The following is a 17,941-nucleotide window of genomic DNA, read 5'->3' as shown; positions in this document are numbered from 1 at the left end:
GAGGACAGGTCGAGATTCAAAGACCTATGTTCAATCATTATTACTTGTGGTTGTGTATTTACATCTGTGGCTCCCACTTAGTAACTCTACATGCCGAGTTGCGTTCCTCTGTCCCGTTGTTGTTTGTGTTCAATGTTCTAGATGACATTTAGTTAACTTGTTGAAACAAGCTGCCACCATGGCAACATTGCCATCTGTGTTCCAAGATTATCACATCGATTGTGCCAGCTTTTTTGTCCTGCCATAATTTTACGAAAATATATATTTTAATTCTTGCTCATTGTATGTGATTCTAGATAAATAAATTCTGAAATAATTATCAGATGTGCGAGTCTTATTCCTTAAGTTAATGACTCATCAAATAATGTAAAGCAAGCAATTATAAAAAGACGGCACCAAGCCGGGAATACTATGTAGCACAAGATAATGTATGGTTGAATTTGAGCTGTTGGGTTATCTCTATCTGAATGCGTGCTAGCGTGTATCAATCATTTAAACTTTAGTATCTCGGTCGCGTCAAGCGATGCATGGATTTATCTATTATTCAACCTACAAATTTGTTTCCATTGTATTTTTTTAAATCAGTAGGAACCATGAGGAAGATTCAAACCTACGTTCTGGGTACTTCCAAGCAAGCGTCTTAGACCACTACACTACGACGTGGTCAAAAGCAATACAACTTGGGATTCGACTGAACCCTCTAGAGGTCCTGAGACTTCCAACTAAAGCCTAAGGTTTTTGTTGGAGCTATGGGGCCTACCTTTCACCACAGTCGTACTCAAGAGGTCTGATCTCCCACCACACATGTCTGCCGAGAGAAGTGTTCAGGAGGCAGCATAGAAGCTGAATTGGATTTTACTGCCATCCACTATGGAGCCCAACAATATAAGGCACAAGCACATGGGTTACCATTGAAGGGTCTAAATAGCATTCCAGAGATACTGCTGTATCTCTTGATAGGGATACCAACCCTACAATGCCCACTTGACCTAATACCTTAACTAGGCAAGCTAGGTAGACTAGCAGATTCATTCAGTGAACCACACTGAGCCTTTTGTGTTACCTTTGTTCCCCCCCACCAAAAAAGCATGTCGCCCCTTCCCCACCCAACCACCAGGGGCTGTAGCCACTGGGTAGGCTCAACAACCAGATGAAGGAACAATGGGGGATGCATGGTGAACACACACGGGTGTATTTCTCCATGTATGGAGCAGGCAGGAGAGGGGAGCAGGCGCCACCCCTACATACCTGCAGACAACACACAAAAGCCTCCCCACCACGTCAAGGAACTACAAGGTATAGTATGGTCAACGAGCTACCCACTGTGCGGGTATAGAATATAGAAAAAAAAAGTTGAAATATTATACAGTACTGAAATTATTATCAATGAATAAAATACCATGATGTTAAATAATGCTTGTGGCACTGTACCCACAAAATACTTAGTATACAGGAAAATAAGTACGCAGTACAAGTTTCCACATCTTATGAAGAACCAAATATATTAATCCCATTTTAATAATTGTAGAAAATAAAAATAGGCAATGTCCGTAAATTTTAATATTCATTATCTGTACACTGCTCAAGATACCAAGAGAATGCAGTGAGCATAAAACAATATACTATACAAGGAATTTTTTCATTGTACAAAATATATATATATATATATATAAATCTTCGGTTTCAACACTGGTTGTACTGTACCATCACCAAATGAACAGACTAAGTATTAGACTAGAGACTGGAAGTTGCCTTTAGGATGAGACATGGTACCGAGTAGCATAAACTTCTATGAAGCTCTTACACACATTGATTTGCAGCCACATACTACAACAATCTCTTAAAAAAGAGCAAAGATAAACACGTTAAAGTGAAACGAGTAACTTTCAACAATGCACATATACGACATTGTCCAAAAGGTACCTGTTGACCAACAACTCATTCTCGGACAATGAAGGCCAACTGCATCAGATACAGACATTAATCAACATTACCATATCTGGAGAAAATAAAACTTTGCAATGTATCACTGGTTTAACTTCATTAATAATAAATAACTATTAGTGATTCAAAATGCTTCCAAAATATTTACAAAAGTGAAGTGTACATAATGGGAAGAAAAATATATTCCCCAGTTCTATGCACAGTAGGCTACCTTAAATTCTAACCACATTATAGGTACAAATGCACATCAGGGAATGTATTACAAAAAAAGAAAAATTCAAGGCCAGTTTATCCTAAGGCTCACAACCTGCACATACTGACCTAAGCATAACTTAACACATTTTCTACTTCACTACTGTAGTATAAATCTCTACTTCTGAAAATAAGTGTAACTCGGTAATAAAATAACAAAAAATATAGTAGTAATGCACTATTTCTTAATACATTGGTCACAACTAGAATAATACAAAAATGATCTGTATTGCATTATTTTCATACAAACCATCAATTATATTATTATGCACATTTAAAGGTATAAAATAAATTAATATTCATGCTAGGTATCAACATTAAGCAATTGGATGCAACACCACACTATGTACAAAATGTGAGTTGAGAAGTTTTATATAAAGAGTATATATATATATATGTTAATCTGCATTATTATAGAAGTATTAAGATATTTCACACAAATACATTATTGCACATGTCCAAATTTTCAAACAAATTGGGTTTATGAGATAAATACAAAAGCTAACATTTTCATCGTTATATATATATACTGTATATCACTAAGAACTAATTGACCCAGCCTGGATTCGAACCCATGCTGTCCAGGATCACCCCCTAAACGTACACAGTACCGTGACCACTGCACCAATGATCGTCTCTCAGATCATCATTGGTGCGGTGGTCACGGTACTGTGTACGTTTAGGGGTGATCCTGGCCGGGTCACTTAAGAGTTATTAGTGATCTATGGCTTGCGTGTGCCTGCAGCTTTCTCACATATACTGTATATATATATATACACAAGTCCTATTAAATCATAGCCAATGACTTCAACATTTGGTTCATTTATATACTGTATCACCCAAATACAAGATTTATCCAATGAATTTCAAATATACACACATTATTTTACATCTATGGCAGCAAAAATCACTGTATATGCTTTTCAGACATTATATATTAGGCTACCATGTTAACGTATCACTGCATTCAAACAGAACAATTGTGCGTAATATTATCATGACAAGCTTTCTCCCTTTTTAAAGGGTTCTTGAGGACAATTTCTAGAATCTCGACACAATATTAATAGACACTTCCAATACAAGTTCTGTACTGCATTGATGCAATATTTACTACAAAATATTTATACAAGAAAGCACTATGTCAATATGGCTTTATAAGTCTATATTTGTTACAAAATTATCTAAAAATTTTATTAAGTGCAGTAGACCCAATTTCAGCAGCAAAAACTTCATGTCAAGAAAGAGAGGCCCTTGATCATTGAAATTGTGTGTTTGATATTAGAACTTAATAATTTGACTAAATTTGTATTTCTTAACTCTCAATATCACAATGTTGAGCAAATCCATGCACACAATTATCACTTGCTTTTGAACTGTGTTAAAAAAAAAAAAATCACAGATTTCACGAAGTTCACAACTTTTTTAAATATAAACATGCCAATAATTTATGCATATTTTTAATGGTTAAAAAAATGCTTAAATTAATCCAGTGCATAAAGCATAGAAAAGTACCTTATTCCAAAATTATATTTAAATTCTTAAAGAAAACCTTGCAAGGAAAATTTAATTATCATCAAGCAGGAATATTTTGTATGCTGTACTATAATTACAAATGCTTTATTTCATGCTGACTGATGGATGCCTTATAAATACAGTACTAAAAATTGTCATAATGGAGATCACTTGTTCAATTACATTAAAATGTGATTACATGTATGACTATCCCATTTCCCACTTGAAAATGATGTAGACACATTTGCCTGAAAAAAAAAAGATAGCACAACAGGAAACAGATGTAATTTGAACCTATTAAGATACCCAAGTGACATTAATTCATTCACACTAAATTCCACACACCCCACACTAGACACTAGCAAACCCTCACACTAAGTATGCTCCCTCACCCTCATCTATCATATCTGCCTATTTAGTATACAATATTTGTACACTTGGATTGGCATAATCATGCCTTTCTGCACCTCTTCCTAACTCCCTCCGAATCACAGCTTTCATTACAGAAACACTTTCCTTCTTTGCCTCTACACAAATTGCAAATGTTCCACTCCTGCACACATTCTAGTTATTTAAATTCAACAGCTACCAGCTCTTCCTAGAGTAAAAACTGATTTTACAAGATTTCTCTATTCCATCACTTTTCTTTTTACCAACATGTCTTCTTATACACACAATTTTCAAAATAAACACACACAAAGGTAAATAATTATCAAAAGAATTCACCACGCCGGGAAGACCACGTAGCACTGGACGTTCACAAGGAGCTAAATATTGAAAGCATGTATTTTGTAAAGTTAAAACATGCAACTTTCACCAAAATACCTACATATTATGGTGACATTTTACAGATAAATTTATCTTTCAATTCAGACGTTTAAAAGTAATTTCTATCCCACATAGAAAATACAGGAAAGTAGGTTGAATGCCTCGGCTTTACCCTACTGATTATAAAGGGTGAAATTCAAATGTAGAAAAATCTTATAATTATCATTACATTAATTCAATATGCACAATCTCAGCTCAAACCATTAACAAGTGGAAAGCGTTGCCTCTGAAGTATAAAAACATGCCTCCAACTCACTCAATGCTCATTATCAATGGTTTAATATAAACTCATTTTAAGTATTTTAGAGTGCTTATGTTTCTCATGGGTCATGTGGGTGTAGAAAAGGACTGGAGTGATGGGGAAGTAGGTGTATGGAGGAACATGAATGCTCTGGTGGATGGGGTCATACAATATGGAAATGTGCCTTTCCCATAACATTCTAAGTTTAATTATCCACAAATTTTTACACTGTATAAATGATTCCAAGAGCATGTAGAATCATTTTCATAAAGAAAGACTCCTGAGATTACAGAACTACTGTATTTAATTTTCATGATACGAGGACTTCCAAAAAAATGCATTACCACTGTGGGTTAACTGGCAGGGTGCGAGCCACAGATTTCATTGAATGACCACCAATAATCAACCAAATATATATAAAGCCATCAAATATAATGTAAATCACTAAAATCTGCTTACTTGAAGTAAGAATATCAAAAGAATATACAATTATAATGCTGTAATTTTGGGTGATCAATACTGAAAAATAAACACTGCCACATATTTAACTTAAAAGTACAGGCTTTAATTACCAACTAGACCATCTTCACTTACATAAACTCATCATTTTCTTATAAATTAATGAACATCTTAGAAATGGTTATTAATTAATGACTGACTAAATCTTGGCATCATAAGACATAATATACATTCAAGGCTTCTCACAATGGAAGATATATCCGACTGCCTACCTCAACTCTTGAAGGCTTGTCACAGCAAGGTTATTACTATAAACATTAATTGAATCATGTTCTATAGTTCACATAAAAGAAATACAAACTAACCTCTTGGGTGTGATACAGCATGCCTTGATTTCCAATTGAAATTAAGACCAAACTGACCACACCGTTTTCTGCCAGCTCATTCCTACTCAAAACTAAGCTCCCTGCTCAGCATAAAGTCTCTTATCATCCTAGACTTCCATGTGCTTCTGACCAGTACTTGAGAAGTGGCTAGGCTCATTAAAATTAATTTCTGGGAATTTCATTCAGCACATGAGCCAAAATCAACTGCTTAGTGCTGAGGATTGTTTCTACTATTTATTTTGGGAATCTGTGCATTAATTGGAGTAATCATTTGAAGTCTTAAAAGCGTGATTGCTGGACAATCTTATGCAACAAATATTTTATTTAAATTCTGTGAAGAATTACTGCTGCCCATCTTTAACTTCAGAATTATGACTCAAATAGGAACTCCCCAGGTTAGGGCACACTACCCTACAATTAAGTTTTAGTTGTTACTGTTACAGGCAAATTGCCATATGGTGCATGATGTGTGGGTTGCATGGTGGAGAGGGTGGGAGGTAAAGAGAAAAAAGGGAAGAAATAGATATAGAAATGAAAGGAAAAGAAAGTGAAAAGGGAATAATCAAAGAAAACAACAAAACCCCATTTTATAAAGTTTTAAAAAAAGCTGATCATGATGCATGTCAAGGTATACTAAATGAAGCTCATTAAATCAACAGATGAGTAACATCTGTTCAGATGTGTAACCTTTCTGGAGGTTAAAATAAGTGATCAAACGACAGTAAAGAAGAATACAAAAGAACTCGAACTATAGCTACCAAGTCACTTGGTCAGAAAGATATATTAGTTGTAAGTAAGTAAGTAATTATCAAAAGAAGGCACCAAACCGGGAAGGCTATGTAGCACCATCAAATACGCAAAATAATCAGAGGGCGCTAAATATCACCAAGGATGCCAATACGAGAACAAAAACGCATAAGGCGAACGATATCAAAAGTATCCGAGTCACCAAGAATTCTATCGAGGGACAGGTGACCGCGAGGGGCGGTCGGAAAGCAAGACATACGCTCGTCCTGGAAGTCAGGACATTCAAGAAGGACATGCACGACCGTAAGAGGGACAATGCAACTAGGACAATAAGGAGCAGGGCGGCGCTCCATCAAGTGACCATGGGTTAAGCGAGTATGGCCAATACGCAACCTCGCCAGAGCTGTTTCCCACCGCCGGTTACGGTGGAAGGAGGACTGCCACGAGGAAACACAACATTTAAGAGTACGTAGCTTGTTACCAGTAACAGACAACCAAGAAGCCTGCCAACGGGTAAGGACTGAGGAATGGATAACCGGGTAAAAGTCGGAATACGGAATGCCCTTACGAGAGATGGGACAAGAGCGGACAGCTTCCTTGGCGGCAGCATCCGCACGCTCATTTAAAGACACACCAATATGGCTGGGAACCCAACAAAACTCAACCGACTTAAATTTACTATGAACGAGAAACAGCCAATGCTGGATCTCGACAACCACTGGATGAACTGGATTAAAGGACCCGAGAGCCATGAGGGCACTACGAGAGTCAACAACAACTACAAAGGAAGACTGACAACGAGAAAGTAGGAGACGAAGAGCATAGAGAATAGCATAAAGTTCCGCTGTAAAGATGCTAGTCTCCGGAGGCAAGCGACACATATAAGTGCGATCAGGAAAAACAACAGAGTAGCCAACACCGTCCGCTGACTTAGACCCATCGGTGAAGACAGAAACGGAGCGGGAGTGAGAAGAAAAGTGCTCGAGGAAAAGGCGTTTGAGAACTGTAGGAGGGGTAAAAGCTTTAGTGATGCGAGTCAAGGATGTACAAAACCGCGGAAGAGGGACCCTCCACGGGGGCAAAGAAGGAACAACACGAGGAGAAACATCAGAAATACGAACGGAAAGAGAATCCTGCAGGCGAGATAACCGGACAGAAAGAGGGAGGTGGTGAAGAGGAACAGGAACCGCAGGAGGGGTAAAAGTTAAAGCACGACAGAGACGAGAGGAAGGATGTTGCAAGGACCGCGCAAGATACCGAAGACAGTAGCGATCACGGCGGTCCTGGAGAGACAGGAAGCCAGTGTCAACATACAAGCTAAGGACGGGAGTCGAACGAAAGGCACCAGAACTGAGGCGCAACCCAGTATGGTGCAAAGCATCAAGACGGCGAAGAGTAGAAGGAGAAGCAGACGAGTAAGCAGGGCAACCATAATCGAGCTTAGACAGGACGAGAGAGGAATGTAAAGCAAGGAGAGTGCGCCTATCTGCCCCCCAAGAAGTATGGGACAAGACCCGAAGGAGGGTAAGGGACTTAGAGCACTCAACACGGAGGTAAGAGATATGGGGAGACCAAGACAAACGAGTGTCAAGGAATAACCCTAAAAGCTTCGCGGAATCTTTGTATTCAAGGGGATGACCATAAAGTGACAAAGAGGGACGAAGAACAACCCGTTTCCGCGTAAAAGTCATGGCACAAGTCTTAGAAGTAGAGAACTTGAAGCCATGACCTGTGGCCCAAGACGACACGGCATCAATCGCAAGTTGAAGCCGGCGTTGAAGGAGAGGCGAATCATCACCCTGACAACAAAGGGTAAGATCATCGACATAGAGAGCGGAGAAGACACCAGAAGGAAGAGAGGAAAGAAGACCATTGAGGGCAACCAGAAAAAGAGTAGTGCTCAGAACACTACCCTGGGGCACACCTTCGTATTGCTGAAAAGGGGGAGAGAGAGCGGTACCAAGGCGCACCCGAAAGGAACGACGAGAGAGGAAGCTGCGGAGAAAGAGAGGGAGATGACCACGAAGGCCAAAAGAATGAAGTTGAGATAGGATATGATAACGCCAAGTGGTGTCGTAAGCCTTTTCTAGGTCAAAAAGGACGGCAACAACGGAGGTCTTCGCAGCAAAAGCAGTACGTATATAGACCTCCAAGTTCACCAGGACATCTGTCGTGCTGCGGCACTTGCGGAAACCAAATTGAGAAGGGGAGAGGAGGTGATGGTGTTCCAGGAACCACATCAGACGAACGTTAACCATACGTTCAAAGAGTTTGCAGACACAACTTGTGAGAGCAATAGGGCGAAAGTCCTTAGGGGAAGTACCCAGAGACCCTGGTTTGCGAACAGGGAGGACAACGGCATCGAGCCAGTCCTCAGGGACTGACGACGACTCCCAGATCCGATTATACAGACTCAGTAAATACTGAGACGTGCTCGGAGGGAGATGGCGAAGCATCTCATAATGAATACCATCGGAGCCCGCCGCCGTAGAACCGCAGAGGGCCAGGGCAGAACGAAGTTCAGAGAGAGAGAAGGGATCATTATAGGGAAGCTGAAGATGAGTGCAGAAATCTAAAGGACGAGACTCAAGGACAGGTTTACGAAGAAGGAAAGATTGGGGAAGATGAAGACCAGAGCTAACAGAAGAAAAGTGGGAACCCAGTTCGGAAGCGACCTGCAACGGGTCCGCCACAAGAGTATCATGGAGGTGAAGGACCGGTGAAACATCGGGAACGAACTTACCCGCTATCTTGCGGATACGCTTCCAGATCTGGGCCAGAGGGGTTTCGGACGTAATTGTCGAGACATAAGAAGCCCAACATTCACGTTTAGCCGTACGGATGGCCCTACGGGCCACCGCACTCGCTTTCCGAAAGAAAAGAAAAGAATCGGTCGTCTGCCTACGGCGGTGCTTCTTCCAGGCTGCACGCTTACAGCGGACAGCCCGAGCACAGTCCGCATTCCACCAGGGAACGCACTTCCGTGGACCCCGAGAGGAAGAGCGAGGAATAGAGCGGAGGGCAGCGTCGAAGACAGTGTCATGAAAAAGGAGGAGAGCGCGAGAGAGGGGCAGAAGGGAGAGGTCAGAGAGAGTAGCACTGAGGGAAAACAGGGTCCAGTCCGCCTTAGCAAACTGCCATCTAGGGAAAGAGAGGGAAGGGCGAAAAGAGAAAAAGGAAACAAGGATGGGGAAATGATCACTTCCATGGAGGTCATCAAGAACCTGCCATGTGAAATCTAAGTAAAGAGAAGAAGAGCAGAGAGAAAGATCAAGACAAGAAAGGGTGCGAGTTCGAGAGTCCAAATGAGTGGGCTCACCAGAATTCAGAAGAGACAGGGAAGAAGAGAGGAGAAACGGCTCAAGGAGGCGACCCCGGGTATTCGTCAGAACGTCACCCCAAAGAGAATGACGACAATTGAAGTCACCCAGCAGGAGCACAGGCTCCGGCAAGGAGTCTAGGAGGTGTTTCAAATCAGGAAGAGAGAGCGGGACACTCGGGGGGAGATAAATGGAACAAACTGTGTACCATTTCCCCACAAAGATACGAGCAGCAGAACAATGGAGAGGCGAAGGAAAAAGTAAAGGAACAAAGGGAACATCAGCCCGAATCAAGAGAGCAGAAGAATTAGAAGCCCCAGCAATGGCTGGGGGGGGGGAGAGAAAGGAATAGCCACGAAAACGACCAGGACGAGCACCAAGCATCGGCTCCTGGAGACAGACACAAAGGGGCGAAAACCGCGAAACCAGAAGTTGGAGTTCGAGGAAATTGGCGTAATAACCTCGAACGTTCCATTGAAGAATGGACAACGACGAGAAGAGAAAGGACAAAAACAGAGAACAAGGAAGAAACAAAGGCGAAAGACCAACAGAGCACGTTAAAGAATATCAGGGTCGGGATCAGGGTCAGCAAAGTCAGGGTTAGGGGGCATGGGTAAACTGAGCAAAGACGGAGGGAAGGAAACGGGAGAACAGATCAGAGGTGGGCGGGCAGGGTCCGGAGGAGGAGGAGGAGGAGGAGGAGGAGACAACGGAGAGGAGCAGTCAAGGACAGCAGCAGGAAGAGGGGGAGTAGAAAGAGAGGAGAGCACCCCAGCAAGAGCAGCAACCGAAAGGGAAGCAGGGGCCAAAGAAACCTCCATAGCAGGAACAGGGGGCGCAAGCACTGAAACGGGAGTGGAAGGAGCAACAGAGCCAGAAGGAGGAGCTGAGGAAGAAAGCGAAGCCTTCTTACCCGCCGGGGAAGAGGAAGGAGAGGAGCCAGGCTTACGCTTCTGACTTAAAGGGACCGGTGTCCCAGCAACTACGTACCGGGCAACGGATTCCAGTGTCTCAACAGGAGAAGCCGAACGAGAGCACACACGACGGCCGTTAGGAGAGCGATGGACATCCGCCCGCACCGACAGGCGGCGGGGAGAGCCGATAGATGGAGGAAGAGGATGGGAAGGAGGATCGGAGGGGGACGAGGAAGGAGACACAGAAGACACGACAGACCGGGTAGAAGGAAGGGGAACCCCAGACAGAGGACCAGGAGGAGGATCCTTCGGGAGAGAACCCAAAGGGACAGAGGAGGGGGCAGTGGGCGCATCAGGGTCCAAGGCCTGGAAACGGTTGTGAGTCTGAGGAAGGCGGGAAGGACGAGGAGAGGAAGAGCGCAACACGCGAGCATAAGAGATATTAGCATAAGGCGGGAGCCGGCGAACCTGGCGCCTCGCCTCAGGAAAAGATAAACGCTCCCGGTGCTTCAAGTTGAGGACGGCTGCCTCAAGCTTGTAATGGACACACGCACGGGAGAAGGTAGGATGGGCCTCACCGCAGTTGAGGCAACGAGCCTGGGGAGAAGCGCACTCCGACTTAGAGTGACCTTCGCCACCACACAAAGGACAGAGAGAGACAGTCCCGGAGCAGCGGAGGGCACCATGCCCAAACCTCCAGCACTTGTTGCAGAGCCGAGGAGAAGGAATGTACTCCTGGACAGAGCACCTGGCACCAGCAAGAATGACAGAGGGTGGAAGGGTCCTACCATCAAAGGTAATCTTCACAACCCGGAGGGGTTGACGGCGACTACCACGAGGGGGACGAGTAAACGTGTCCACCTGGAGAATAGAATGGCCCTGGGCAGCGAGGATATGTCGAATATCGTCGTGGCAGTCGCGTAGGTCCCGAACACCGGTCGCAACATGGGGCGGGAGCAAAATAGTGCCAACACTGGCATTCAACTGGACGTTCTTCGAGACCCGAACGGGGGTCTCGCCAAGGCAGGATAAGGCAGCCAAGCGGGAAGCAGCATCCTGAGAAGGAGCAGCAACGACACGCGTACCGAGACGAGTGGGGTTAAAAGTAATGGAGGCATCCACGGAATCAATGAGATGTCGATGAAGGGAGAAATCGTCAGGAGGCGCAGAATCAAGAGGGAGGAGATCAAAATATTTGGCCCACGAAGCGGGACCAAACAAGGCTTGATAGGTAGCAGAACTGGAAGGAATCGAGCGAGGGCGGCCGTGACGAGAACGGCGGTGAGAACCCCCAGAGAGAGAGGGGTTAAAAGGCGCAGTAGTAACAACGAGAGAAGGAGCCGCGCCAGGGGACGAGGTAGTCACCACTGGGGGCTTGGGGCTCGACCCAACCACAGAGGAGGGAGGGGAGCCAGGGGAAGGAGTCAGAGAGGCCAAAGGAGGAGCAAGGTCGGGGCCCAATGCAGCGGAGGCTACAGAGCCCGGTCTTCCAATACGGACCGACTCGGGGGCTTGGTCGCCCACCCCACGAGCCTGAGAAGGTAAACCAGAAGAAGCCGAAGCAGGGGTAATCATCTTGACGAAAGAAGAATTCACTCACGAATGTGCCCCCACACCCACCATGGAGCCACAATTAGAGGCAGGACACCCAACAAGAAGCTATCGCCGATCTTGTCGGGGCCTCCTAGGGGTGCGTCGTGAGTATACGCCCCACAAACGCCACCTTAAGAAACCGACAGTCCGTCGAGATCGGGTTCAGTGACGAAGTGGGGATTGACAATAAAAGGTTCCCCTCGCTCTCGACGTCGGGTACTGCAGTTCTACGGGTGCAAGAGTATGCCTCCTCAAGCACCCGGGCGTCAAAATAGAAGAAGTCCAAGGGAAGAACCAGAACGAGCAAAAGGTCGGCAGGAAACGGCAAGCAGATAGGAGAAGAGGGGGGAGAAAAACGAAACAGAAGGAAAAGGAAAAGATGCCCAGCAGAATTGGAGAGGACGGCAGCAGGAGCACAAGGCTAGAAAAGGACAGGACTGTCCCAAGGAGCATCACACTCCGGCAGCCGCCCACCAAGCCCCCACACGGCGACAACGAGCTGAGCGGGGAGGGGGTATATTAGTTGTAAGACTCAAGATATCATAAAAACCTCAGTTCTTACAATAATGAGGTTCCCGAGTAGGTGTACCACCCACCGACTTGTTCACGCCCTGCATCTTCACATCACACCCTTGTCCTCCGACCTTCGTATATAGAGCAGTCTAGCCTAGCACTACTTTGTGACAGATGCTAGAGGAATACTGCACAGAATTTGTCATTAGTAAAGTATTTCCTCATTGCAAGTACTACAGTTCTATTAATAATGTCTTGGCTAAGTGTTTCCTTGATATCCACTTAACACTTTTGCGCACCCAACCCACCCAAAGATGGGCCTGGCGTTTCCTGGTAGCGTGCACCCCACATTAACATACGTACTCTTTCCAGTGTTCTGTCGTTAATTTTCGAGCTACGTCGTTCATTTTGGTATCAAATTGTTAACAATCTAAAGGCGAGCATTTTAAAACTACTCGCATAATAATCGGATAAAATTTTTTTTTTTTTTACAAAACTGCTCATCACTGCTCTTGTGGATTTGTTAGTAAATATGACTAAACCCATTATCAAGTTGATTCTATTTTATTCAATTCTTCAGCATAATCAACTGCTATTAGTGTTCTGTATTTGTTAAGCAATGTTACATGAGGAATGAAATAAGTCTAGGCCTATAATTGTAATTAAAGATAAAAAGAACATTGCCCCTTCCTTCTGCTCATATTGCATGAAAAGCAATAAAATGTCTTCAGAAAATGAATTCAACACAAATAAGAACAAACATTAATACTCTGAGGTATGAATTCATGAGTAATAAAAAACTAAAATGTCTGTCAATCCTTCGCTATCAATATTATATATATATATATATATATTTATATATATATATATATACACACATACATATATATACATATTAAGCTGATGTGAAGTGTGTGTTACTTTAATTCCTAATAATTTGTCTGTCAAGAATATTTAGGAATGTTTAAGCAGTACAAATACAACAAAATTTTCCTGACCGTTAAGAACAATCTTCAGCTAAAGAGCTGCGTAAGCACACCACATACTCTAACTCTCACAAAAATGTGTTAACTGCACATAGCCGATAAATAATATACCATCTGAGATTTCATCCTCATTCCCTGACATTATCAAGAGAGAGAGAGATACTGGCTCATTATATTCACTAGTTTATGCCATAATATAATGAAATGATTAATACTTCAAGATTACAATGTTCTAGTAGAGTATCAATAATTTTTTAAATAAATAATCACTATACTATGATATAAAACTTTCATGCATTGAAATGTAATCAAAATATCCAATGTATAATAAGTACAATTCACTGCAACCTTACATTCTAAATTTTATTTACATAACACTGAAATTTGCACTGTTGTAAACAAAACAAAAAAATGCGGCATAAAAAAAAGTGTACACAAATGCACACGTCTGACATACAAACCCATTTATGTATAAATTAAAAATGTATCAAGAGCCAGCAGTGTTTTAGATAAAATTTATGATGAAACCTTCAAGACAATGAAACCTTGTTTTACAGGATTTAATGTGAAAACCTAACAGTGTATTGTGTTACATTGGCGAGTGCCAACATTAGCAAGTAAAGGGTATACATGGTCCAATGATTATAAAATGAAATGGGATAACTTACTTTAAAACACTGCCTAAAGGTTAATATTAAAACAGAAAATGTATTCACATATCAACATTTCAAACAGTAACCGCAGGGTTTCCTGTGCCATGTTTTCGTCACGATTCAAATAGAAGCCTTTGGTAATGAGGATTAACCTGCCACGTTGGCAAGTGTAGGCCAAACTCCAAGGCAACCAAGGCCGCAAACTCCCACTGAGTTAACTCACGGCGATTTAGGCGAAAGGTACTCTCCGTTTTCTGAAAATAAAAAATACATATCCTGTATATAAATCAAATAAATGACAAAAATACTTAGTGAAGCACAGAGTTCAATAACAATCAGTACAGAATTACAACAACAAAAAAGTATGACATATCTTCATATATGCTTTTTAAAGGCAAGGATACGACACGTGATGTCAAGGAAAACAACAACAGCAATTTGCCCGTCGCTGCCACTTGTTACTCTGACGTTTATTTGTGCTTTTATTTTGATGGTGCCACCTTTCAAACTTCATGTAAAAGTACTTCTGGTTATCTTATCTTGAGGTTATCTTGAGATGATTTCGGGGCTTTAGTGTTCCCGCGGCCCGGTCCTCGACCAGGCCTCTACCCCCAGAAAGCAGCCCGTGACAGCTGGCTAACTCCCAGGTACCTATTTACTGCTAGGTAACAGGAGCATCAGGATGAAAGAAACCCTGCTCATTGTTTCTCGCCGGCACCCGGGATCGAACCCGGGACTACAGGATCACGCGTCCAGTGTTCTGTCTGCTCAGCTGCCGGCTCCCTGGTCATGGTACTTTTTTTTTTTTGTCACCTTGATTCAGTCAGTAGTACACATGCCTGGGTAATACATGGATGTGAATCATATCCCATTGGATGCTTCAATAACTTTAAAGATACATTAAGCTGCTGTGATTTCAATGTATGGGAACTACTGACTCAAACGAGTATTAATTCAGTGGCATAATGACTGTCACCTGACATTTCCTGGACAAATTTACATCACTAACCAGCTATGATAATAGGAAACCATCAACAATAGTTAAGCATGCCATTTAACTTAAGAATGATTCCAAGTTTACCAGAAACATCCAGCAAATCTCTAAGTTTTACCCAACTTCATTGAATTCAAATGAGTATAGATTTACACAAAAAATGATAAGCATCACTAAAATAAAATTCCACAGGAATTATACAAAACAATAATTAATGCAGATTATGAGCCAGAAACTGAGATTGTCAGTTTCATGTAAAGATTCTTTTTAATGCTGATTACTTACCTCTATTAGAGTGCTTAGTGCTTCACCCTTCACATCATTCATCTTGGCAGACAGAATGAGACAGGCTCCTGCTATAAGCTTACGATTCTGCTTATTAACAATTGTTTTGAGGATTAACCTCTCAAAGTAAACATAAGCTTGCGCTACTGTCAGTAAATCTATGTCGCATTCTTGGCGGGCAATTTTCAACATTTCTCGCTTTATACTGAAATGGCACAAAAAAAAATAATTATGGAACATAGATTTAATGAGTACAAATAGTATAATGAGTAATGAATACAATGGATACAGGTTGAAAATTCACACTCAATGGCATCACCCATACTATAAGACAAACATATCAAACGCAAGTCTTCTCTAAAGTGGAACTGGAGAAAGAATTGTAAGAAATTAAAAAGAGAAGGGAGCCAAAAAGAGCACCCCTCGATGCGATGCATTAGCTCTGATACCACACATCCACAAAACTACCAAACCTCTAGACTCCCACACAGGCCGAACCAACCCCAGAACTAGACTCAGGTGTAAGGGCAGGATGGGGTTCAAATATGAACCTCACATACCAGAAGTGCATGGTCTACAAAGTACTGGAAAAGCAAAACAAATTGCACGCCCTTATGAAAGAAGGAAAAGATGGAAACGAGGAAAGCAGTACTTTATCCGACGTCTATGTACTAAACGTACCACAGATGGTAGCTTAGATCACTCAAGGGGTTCCTCACCCTTGTACTGACCTAAAATAACTCAAATGGTAAAGTCTCAAAACCCAATATATGCAAGGCATCTTGCCAAGAAACATTTGAAGACAGTATCTATGCAAAATGGACATGTATTTCCTTGATTGGCATTAATTAGTAATCACCGTTGAAAGTCCCCTTACCAGCATTATATTTATCTATCGTTTTCCTTCTTATTTTTGCTACATGTGGTTTTATAATTGCAAATACTGTAAAAGCTCAGTATCCAAATTCCAGAAACCAGTAGCCAGGTAGAGGTGGGAGTAGCCAGGTAAAGGTGGAAGTAGCCAAAGGTGGGAGTAACTGTAGTGGGGAAGCCGTCTTGACGAGACAGCTTCAGGGGAGCTAATGGGAGCTACCATGGGTCTCCCATTAGAAAGATGTAAATATTCAGAAGTTGGGAGCAAGTCCTGAACAATATAATCTAGCTTTCAGAGGTTGCAGTGTACTCACCTAGTTGTGAGCACACCCGGGTGTGCATACACATACACGGTTAGTGGCACAGTCCAGGGATTAAGAGTAAGGACAGGTTGACTTTTCAAGCACTGCTAATATGTCCTAACTTGGTAATGCTGATCACAACATGGGTAATTAAATAATCCTCCAGCAATACAGTACTGTACTTCTGTTTGTATCTCCCTTCAAGGAATGTAGTTATGTGCACTAGTAAAGTATTGTAGATACATATTGATTTCATTCTTTTTACATACATTTTTCTAGTCCAAACAAGCAGTACCCAATTTACATGATAGATAGATATAGATATATAGATATAGATAGATTGCATGTTATTAGTGAACAAATATCTTAAATAACAGTTAAATATATAAATGGTAGAAAACCTTACCTGCGCAGTTTACTAAGGGTCAGCTGTATGTGTGGAAATTTACTACGAAACTTATCATTTAATTCCTTTTTCAATTCTGACGGTTTGGTATAGTCCATGACAGAGGTCTGAAACAAAAACATTTAATAGTTTAATATTTAATTTCTCCTGTACAAATATCACTAATTAAATAAGGGCATCTTCAGTCTACAGTACAGTAGTTAAAAACTAAATTAATAGATTATTATGTTAAACTTGAATGGATATAAAAAATAAATCCCTATCTAAAATTTTATACTGACATCATTACCAATAATGTTAGTATGACTGCTATGAAATTATTAAAAAATGGCTCCTCTGGGAAAAAGTGTAGATGTGGCCTATACAGTGACTTCCAGTGATACAGTGACACCTGTGGGATAGGTGGTTATAATGGAACAGAAGGTTCCACAAGGTATTCTGAAGAATACTGTATTAATCTAAAATAACAGCATTCCAAAATAGAAATAAAATAATTCCCCTGAAAAGTTTCATTTAACTTTTAATCAACATAATGGTTAACAGAAATATACAGTATATATAAATACAATATAATTAAACAAAATTTATAAGTGTCAATAAAAATAAAATGTATACGGTAAAATGTATAATGAATAATAAGGCTCATCAAATTCACAAGTTGTTGTGTGGTTTTCCAAAGTATAGAAACTGATTTATAACTGCAGTGGAACCCTTTCATTATCCTATATTTTCA

General features: G+C 41.6%; 1 protein-coding gene across 2 annotated transcripts in view; it reads right to left on the bottom strand.

The window, feature by feature from the left end:
- Positions 1 to 13,254: 13,254 nt before the first annotated feature.
- LOC123765486 (CDK5 and ABL1 enzyme substrate 1) overlaps positions 13,255 to 17,941 on the bottom strand; it is a 28,502-nt gene continuing 23,815 nt past the window's right edge. For both annotated transcript variants that reach the window (XM_045754106.2, XM_069333959.1), the window contains 3 exons: positions 17,209 to 17,315; positions 15,628 to 15,832; positions 13,255 to 14,602 (listed from right to left, as the gene is read on the bottom strand). In XM_045754106.2, the coding sequence (XP_045610062.1) occupies positions 14,462 to 14,602; positions 15,628 to 15,832; positions 17,209 to 17,315 (453 nt within the window). In that variant the 3' untranslated portion in view covers positions 13,255 to 14,461. The remainder of the gene's footprint in view (positions 14,603 to 15,627; positions 15,833 to 17,208; positions 17,316 to 17,941) is intronic.

This window comes from Procambarus clarkii, chromosome 30, assembly GCF_040958095.1.
Source record: "Procambarus clarkii isolate CNS0578487 chromosome 30, FALCON_Pclarkii_2.0, whole genome shotgun sequence".
Lineage (NCBI taxonomy): Eukaryota > Metazoa > Arthropoda > Malacostraca > Decapoda > Cambaridae > Procambarus > Procambarus clarkii.
Note: the sequence above shows the minus strand (reverse complement) of the source record. Positions and strands in the feature narration are given on the sequence as shown.